The 9,279-nt window shown below is 38.6% G+C and overlaps 1 protein-coding gene across 1 annotated transcript; it reads right to left on the reverse strand.

Moving 5' to 3' along the window:
• Positions 1–2,613: 2,613 nt before the first annotated feature.
• LOC123988092 (general transcription factor II-I repeat domain-containing protein 2-like) lies at positions 2,614–7,143 on the reverse strand. The gene is made up of 3 exons (XM_046286928.1): positions 7,057–7,143; positions 6,310–6,954; positions 2,614–2,625 (listed from the first exon to the last, which is right to left on the reverse strand). Exons 1-3 carry the CDS (start codon positions 7,132–7,134, stop codon positions 2,614–2,616), a joined length of 735 nt encoding a protein of 244 aa, XP_046142884.1. The 5' UTR covers positions 7,135–7,143.
• Between the last annotated feature and the right edge of the window lie 2,136 nt (positions 7,144–9,279).

Genomic DNA, 9,279 nt, shown 5'->3' on the forward strand with positions numbered 1-9,279 from the left:
GATTCAAAAATGGTTTGCAAGCTGAGGAAGAGTCTCTATGGACTTAAGCAGTCCCCGCGATGTTGGAGTCAAAAGTTCCGTAAGTTCTTGTGTCTGTTTAATTTAAAACCACTGAATACAGATAAATGCGTGTATCGAGGAGTACTTAATGGAGTGGAAATTTGGCTGGCACTATGTGTGGATGATGGTATGCTAATGAGTACATGTTCTGACACATTGGCACTTCTGATGGAGGAACTCGGCTCGCAGTTTGAGATCAAGATAGACCATTCAAACTGTTTTGTGGGGATTGAAATCAAACGAGATAGACAGAGCAAAAGAATGTTTCTTGTTCAGCAGGGGTATATTGAACGTGTTTTGGCTAAATTTGATATGCAGGACTGCAATCCACAGGCGACCCCAGCGGATCCAAATGCAGAATTGCAGAGTTCAAATCAAAATAAAGATTTTAAGAAGGCCTTTAACATACCATATAGAGAGGCTGTTGGAAGTCTGATATTTCTTGCAATTGTGACACGGCCAGACATCTCTTTTGCGGTGGGTCAAGTAAGCAGATTTCTAAACGATCCGTCTGAGGTGCACTGGACAGCGGTGAAGAGAATTATGCGATACATCGCAGGAACAAGAGGTTACGGTATTTGTTATCAGGGCAATTCTAATGAACTTTCGGTATATTCAGATGCGGATTTTGCTGGAGATAAAGAAACTCGGAAATCTACAACAGGATACATTAGTATCCTAGCTGGAGCACCGGTTACCTGGTCATCGCACCGTCAAGGGTGTGTAAGCAGATCAACGACAGAAGCAGAATACATTGCAGCTTCTTCAGCGGCCCAGGAGACAATGTGGCTGAGGATGATGTTGACCGAACTCCAAGTGATCTCTGACGAGTCTACCAAACTCTTTGTGGACAATCAAAGTGCTATTCGTTTGGTGAAAAACTCTGAGCACCACAAATTAACCAAGCATATAGACGTTAAATTTCATTATATTCGAGAATGTGTCGAAAACCATAGTATATCTATGCAGTATGTATCTTCAGAGAAACAGTTAGCAGATTTCCTGACAAAGGCCTTACCACGCGATAAGTTTTGTTTGAATCGAAGGTCAATATCAATATTCGATGTAAATGAACAAAGAGTGGGAGTGTTGTAAATAGCTTTGTTCCTTATCTAGTATTAATTTAGTTTGCGGTTAATGGCATTAGTGTGCCAGGTGGCGCCAGTTGAGTTCTATTATATTTTCTCTATGTTTATGTCATGTCTTTGTTTGCTTTTTTTATGTTCTATGATGTTCTTCGTTCTTATTCTATAATAAGTAATGGCGTCTAATATAAAGTCAGGTTTAATCCTGTGGACAGTAATATAATTAATCCTGTTCTTATCCTGTTCTTATTAAATACATTATACGCAACACAACTCATACTAGACAATATTTAGTTGCAGATTTATAAAATCTTTGATACGCATTTTGACCACCTAGAAAGTGATTTTTGACCACTGTGCGGCGTACGGTCGCCGATTACTGCAATACGGATGGACCAATCGGAACGAAACTTTTTGCGTGTTATAGAGTATGTCTCCCAATTGGTCCCATTAAAAAAATATTTTGCGTTTTTTCATTCCTAACGACTTTTATCGCAAAATACGTAATATGTACTTCATTTATATCTTCCGGCGTTTATGCTACAGGGAATGTACCGATAACGATGAAACCTTTCACATTTAGTAGGAGGTATATCCGGATGATCCCACTTGTAAAAATTTATGGAATTTGTTAATAACTACTATTATAGCAAAAAATCCATTCCTTCATGTTACTCTGCAAGGAATGTATCGTTCGCGGTGAAATCTTTCTTATTTAATAGGTTATACAGGGTGTCACGCGACTTCCTCGACAGCCGAAGAGGGATGATTGCTATGGTGATTCTAAATAACTTTTTCCTTTGCCAAATTGTTGGTTAAGGCTTGGTTTTCAAGTTAATAACTTGCTTTCACTTGCTTTCAGCGTAGCAGGTTAATTTAGAAACAAATGGGTAAGTTTCATTTAAATTGTTTTCAAATTTTTCATCATTAACGTAGCCTCCAATTCAAACGTTTATTAATTATTCCATTTCAATCATTTCTATTTGTTGTTTAGAATGCTTTGAATTTCCTTTTTTACATTATGACAGGCGACAAGAGATTAGGTTCCGTATTCATTTTAAACGACTAAAGATGTTCTACCAGTTCAGTTTTTTTATTGAGCTATGCCAACGAGGTGCTGAGCCGTTCGTTCGCGACCTACGACAGGCCCGGTTTTCGTAGCTGACATCGCAGTCCTTGAACCCGCGCGCTGTACGCGCTCGGATTGGTCGGTGCTTTTTGTTAATAACTCGAAAATGAACCAACATTTTAGCAAAGGAAAAAGTTGTTTAGAATCAACTTAGCAATCATCCCTCTTCGGCAGTCGATGTAGTCGCGAGACACGCTGTATATCCGCGATGATCCCACTTGCAAAAATTTATGAAATTTGTTGTTTATTAACCATTTAAATTCGGTCTATTTTTTTTCGGTTCATGGTTATTAGCTAAGCACCAAAAACCCAAAATCACCTTACACTATCCTACAAGTACTACAAGTTCCACTAAAAAGTGTGAAATAAAATAATTTTTAACCAAAAACAAATCCGACTTCGAAATGCACTAAAAAGTATAAAATAATTTCTATTTCATTCATATCTGTATTCCACAGCTATTAATACAATCTACTTAATCGTTAAATAGGATACTAAATATATTTCAACCTTTTCGGAGGCGGCGCAAAATTAAAAGTACCTAACTATACGATCCTGCTAATAACGATTTGATTGCAGTATGGCAAATTTGGTAATTAATAAGTCGTAAGAAAACATATTCGAAACGTTATAGATATGGCAGAAAACATTTGTAATTGTAGCGATTGTATCAGAAGTTGGTAGCACTTCTGATGTACATGTATACTGCATTTCACGAGAGACTATACTTAACTTGCGCAGCTCACTAGGTGTGATTCCCCTCTACAGCTGGCTTCGTACTTTCCGATCATATAAATGGTGGACAGAAATATATGACGTACGATAACTGATAAGCGATGATGACATGGTAAAGATACACGATACAATGAAATTCCTGTTATTTTTCAAAGAAAAAAATTATATGATCGTCAAGAAAGAAGCAAGCTGTATAGGGGAATCACATAGGTTATTAAAAATGTCCCTAGATCTAGTAACCTGCGCGAGTTAGGTATGGTCTCTCGTGAACTGCAGTATAGTTAATCGGCAATGGGTATGTTGATTCCCGTTGAATATTGTTTACTTGAAATTATCAAATGGGTCATTTGTCACAGGTTGCTGACGCCTGAACTAGGAACTTCCTAGTACAAGAAAAGTTTTTAATTTTGCGCCGCCTCCGAGAAGGTTGAAATGTATTTAGTATCCTATTTAACGATTAAGTAGATTTTATTAATAGCTGTGGAATACTGGTATAAATGAAATAGTAATTATTTTACACTTTTTAGTGCATTTCGAAGTAGGATTTTTTTTTGTTAAAAAATATTTTTACACTGTATATGTAATTTCTCAGCAATACTCCTAAAGTTATGGCAAACAACGAAAAGAGGTCGTGGTTACAGAAAATATTTTACATGTGTAATAGTAAGATGATCTTGGGTTATGATACGCGTGTAAAGTAAATAGACGGACTGTTCATTATTTTCATAAGGTATGATCAGAGTTGGATATTGTTTGAAATAATCTTGTGATAATTTGTGGTGTAAATTAACATTTACATTATTTAAAGTAAAACAAATTGTTACTGTTCTTCTGTTCCCGTGAAATAAAGAAGATTACTTATAAAGATTATAATTTGTAAGTAAGTGAAGAAAATATTTTATTCAAAATAATTTGAAAAAGTGTTGTTATTTCTGTCGCAGTTTTGATGATTACCCAGCATCGTTAAATACATATGTAGATGCATAGGTGACCGATGTACATACTACCGTTTTGAATTTTGTACGCGCCGCCTTGACGCGGCTGATACCGCGCGCCGTCGCAATACGATCTTAACGTGTTAGAGTATCGTACGCCATGATGTTGAACAAACGCAAATATCAGTAACGGTGCATGTGCGTAACGTAACCCACAGCGCTGACAGCGCCTCTAGCAGCAAAAATGTGTAATCCACGCTGACGTAGGCATGACGTAGGTGTTAATGAAACAGATCGAAATTTATCGATACAAAACAATTAATATCTCATGAATAAATGCACCGATTGAGGTGTTATTGAGCTCAAACGAAAGAGAAAGACAAGCCGAAGCAGATTGTGTTATTAGAATGAAGTTCAGTTGCGTACTTTTTCTGTAACAGCAAATTATTTTTTGCATAACGCTCAAAACGCTCTGCTTCGGGATAATCTACTCGGTAGAGTCTCGCTGTCGCCGGCGGACCAGCCTTCGGCCTAAACTACTTGGCGTTGAGACTCTACCGAGTCTCCTGATAGTATTATTGCAGTTGCCTGGGCATACTACCCATCGCTTGTGTAAGAGTGTGGTCGTTGCGGCCTGCTCTTTGTCATGGAGTGGTGTCGGGTTAAGACCGATATCGCCTGTTTATTTGGTAATTATTGAGATTAGGTTACACCTCACCGATTTTGATGAAATTTAAATATATTGTAAAACTCAACATTTTGAACAACTTTTTCCTATACATATAACCGCCGCTCGGCCATAGTTTTCGAGATATTTTCGAAAAACTGTCGAAACTAACACATTGAATTCTGGCCATCCATGTGCGTCCGTGACAACGTACGCATTAGTATGAGATCGCCGCTTTTCTACTGTTTCTGCAGACAACAGCACGGCGACCGATGACCAATATATACCTTGTGTACTTCTGCATTCCTGATTTCAATGTATCGTAGCTATGATGGCAGCTGGGAATTTAATATAGCCTAACCTAACCCAATCTACTCTAGCTAATCAGTGAATTAAGTTAGGTTAGGGCAGGCATGGGCAGCAAGTAGTAAAACGAGCGCGAGCGCTCGTCGGCGCTCACGAGCGTCTCGCGAGCCGCAGGAGAGGAAGGCTACGCGAAATGAAACAGACAAGGCTTATACCCCACTCCTCAATTCTCTCGACGTTGCGTCGAGAGGAGGAAAACGCTGGCTTGAAGATCGAGCTCTCCTCAACTCGTCGGCTCGGTCGGTAGGATAACAACATAGCGGAATTGAAAGACCCACGCGATATGATCGCGGTTCGGTCGATATGATCGTAGGATACGATGGGTTATATGCAGGCATAGGTAAAAATTAGAATCATTGGATAAATTCGATTTATTAGGTAATATTAAACATGCGATTAAGACGAATCGCCGGACGATTCGTCTGATGAATCATTCTCGGATGTACGGTGCATACGCATTTCCTGTACCAAACGATTTATACGCGGGCTAATTGATGTTCTGCATTTTAAAAATAATATTGACTTTAAAACTTTGTCTGTTAATCTTATTCTGTCAATAGATTTGGTATTTTTCATACGTGAGAACATTTGTTCGCATGAGTAGGTGGATCCAAACATGGATAACATTTTTGATACTAAATAAAACAGCTGTGGAAAATTCCTTCGCGATACACCTTCGTAAAATTCCATTATAGAACATACCTGATAGAACTTATCTTTTAACGCCATATCGCATCGCATTTCAATTAACTCTAATTGAAATTGTACCGGTGCCGTAGAAATATTCGCGGAAAATGGCGTCCTGAATACATTGAAATGTGATTCTAACGTTGCTAAATCTTGGAAACGCACTTGAAATTCTTGTACTAAAAGTTGTAAAATGTCTATGTATTTTTGTAATGAGGTATTTGCATTTGCAATTAATTGCAACGACGGAAAGTAAAATAATTGCTTTAAATTTAAGTGTTCTATATACAATGTAAGTTTTTGTTTAAACGCTTCAATTGCACAGTATAAATCCGTAATTATTTTGTCTTTGCCCTGTAATGACAGATTTAGCACATTTAAATGATTTACTATATCATTAAGAAATGCTAAATCTGTCAGCCATTCACTATTTCTTAATTCCGGTACTGGGTTATTCATCATTTCCATAAATATAGTTATTTCTTCACGGAGCTTAAAAAATCTATCTAATACCTTACCCCGACTTAACCACCTTACTTCTGTGTGGTATGGTAGTTCACCGTACGCGGAATGCAATTCTTCTAAAAAAGTCCGAAATTGACGACGTGTGTGTCCGTGATTTCTGATGTAATTTGTGACACGTACAATTACAGACATAACATTTTGTAAAGCTATACTTTTAGCACATAAATTTTGTTGGTGTATTAAACAATGAATTGCAATTATATTTTTGTCATAAGTACTACTCATTTTTCTTCTTAAGCGACCGATGAAGCCATTCCTCTCTCCAACCATAACAGGGGCCCCATCGGTTGCCACCGATACCAAACCCTTCCAATCCAAATTGTTACTCTCTACTGCGTGTTCCACACTTGCAAAAACATCTTCTCCTAATACGGTTTCTTTTAATGTGACTATATCTAATAATTCTTCGGTCACGTGCAATTTCTCGTCTACACCGCGAATAAAAATGGCGAGCTGTGGTGTACCCGAAGTGTCCACGCTTTCATCCAGTGCCAATGAAAATGTTATAAATTTATTGCAAGCATCTTGCAGCTGCATTGTCGTATCCTGTGCCATCTGGTTCACTCTTCTTGTAATAGTGCGCCGAGACAAAGGGACGCGCTTGCAGATATCGGCTACATTAGGATCCATATCCTGTACCATCGCTACAATGCATCTTTTTACTATTTCTCCATCCGATAGTGACATTGAGGATGTAGCAACTTGCAGGGCCACTACGAAACTAGCGCGTATCCGCATCTGCTGTTGATTCTGTAGTAGGGCATCCTATCAAAATGTAAATGTAATAATTAAAATAATACTAAATAATTACAATATTATTTTATATAAAAGGATAAAATTAAAAACGGTAAAGTTATAAGAACTTACCTGTTGACTGTTTTCTTCTAACAGCGCTATCTTTAACTCGCTAACATAATGTAATCGTTGTTCTGTATTCATCTCCATAATATTGTTCTCATGCTGGTGATGTGTATTATAATGCCGTTGTATATTAAATTTTTTTGCACCATTTAACTGCTTTTGGCATAAAAGACATACGGCGTGGTTCATTTTTTGCACGAAAAAATACTCTTCTTCCCAGGACGGATTAAAATAGTCTTTGCTGGGACCGGCTCGTTTTTGGGACGGACCAGTCATCACTTTTTCACTGTTTGCACTTAACAACAACAAAAAAAACCAATCCAATTGCACACAAAAAAATAAAATAGAATAACTTCGTATACCGAAAAGCATAATACTTACAATATATTTGCAGACTCACAATGATAAATTATATTATTTCTCGTCCTCTGCACTGTACAGCAATAGCACAAAACACAAATCTCACTTCAAACTCACTGATCACTTCGCAATGTGAAATTTTTATGGTTCCGTTTTTTTGGACTTATACTAGCCTTTTTCGGAGGCCTATGCGTTTTCCAGCGCGGACCTCTAAGAGTGACGATCGGTAAAAATGCATACAGAAACCGATAAAATATCATGGTATCTTGTATCGATAAAACAATCAGTAACATTATCGTCATGTCGTAGTGCGTTCTTTTGTTTAATTATGGTGAGATGCACATGTACCCCACCTCTTCCAAGCGCTATCCCCACTACATGGAATAGCGAACGACTAAGTAGAACAAACGCCTTCTCCTCGATCGACGATGCAACGGCAGCTCGCGGCCGCTCGCGAGGAATCGGGAGCGCGCTCGAATGAGCAAAATCTGCCCATGCCTGGGTTAGGGTAAAGTGATATTGTGGTCGCCGTAGGGCGACCGGACACACATACTGAAATTCAAAATCATGAAAATTAGTTAAATTTAATTTTTAAGCCCACCCGTAATATATATATATATCAATATATATATATATATATCAATATATCAATATATATATATATATACAGGGTGTTCCGTAACTTGTGTAATTCTCGGAAACGAGGGGTTGCTCGGGTGATTCTGAACAACATTTTCCTTTACCAAAATGTCGTTTGAAGCTTCGTTTTTGAGTTATTAAAGAAAAACACTGGCCAATCAGAGCGCGCGCTGAGCCACGGGAGCGTTGGCTTTTAACGGCGCTCGGTCGTGGTCGTGAATAAATGCATTGGCACAGCGTAGGTGTCAAGGGAAGAGTGCGACAAATGTTACATCGTCTTAAATCAATAACAATGTGAAATCATTCGTTATTCATGAACAACAAAGACGATGTAACATTTATCGCACTCTTCCCTTGATACCTACGCTGTGCCAATGCATTTGTTCACGACCACGACCGAGCGCCGTTGAAAGCTAACGCTCCTGTGGCTCAGCGCGCGCCCGGCGCGCGCTCTGATTGGCCGGTGTTTTTCTTTAATAACTCAAAAACGAAGCTTCAAACGACATCTTGGTAAAGGAAAATGTTGTTCAGAATCACCCGAGCAACCCCCCGTTTCCGAGAGTTACACAAGTTACGGAACACCCTGTATATTGATGTCGATCGCCGTGCTGCTTCCTGCAAAAACAGTAGAAAAGCGGCTATCCCATACTAATGCGTACGTTGTGACGGACACACGGATGGCCAGAATTCAATGTGTTAGTTTCAACAGTTTTTCGAAAATATCTCGAAAACTAAGGCCGAGCGGCGGTTATATGTATAGGAAAAAGTTGTTCAAAATGTAGAGTTTTACAACATATTGCAATTTCATGAAAATTGGTGAGGTGTAACCTAATATCAATAATTACCGTTTATTTTCCCAATGATCGGTCCGTGGAAAAACCCATGGGCACCTCCTACTTTTTGGGGGAAGGGCGAGGCGATCACCGACTTCGCCAGTTCGACCCTGCACTCTGTAGAAAATAGATGAGTTTAAACAGCGCTCGAGTTTATTTCTCCTTTCACAAACTTCTGTCCCTACAGTTTCAGAAGTGGGATTACGGATCTTTTGTGTGCAATTCGCGACGGTTTTGGTACCGCGATTGCGATTGTATTCCGAGTATCAAGAGTTTGTCTGTGGAACAGAGGTTTTAGTGACTTGGTATCTTTGAGAGTGCTCTCAGTGCAGGGAAATTAGTTGTGTTCGAACTCACATTTTGTGGATTATTTTGTTGGCAAAATAGAAATTTGGAA

This window comes from Osmia bicornis, chromosome 1 (assembly GCF_907164935.1).
Source record: "Osmia bicornis bicornis chromosome 1, iOsmBic2.1, whole genome shotgun sequence".
Lineage (NCBI taxonomy): Eukaryota > Metazoa > Arthropoda > Insecta > Hymenoptera > Megachilidae > Osmia > Osmia bicornis.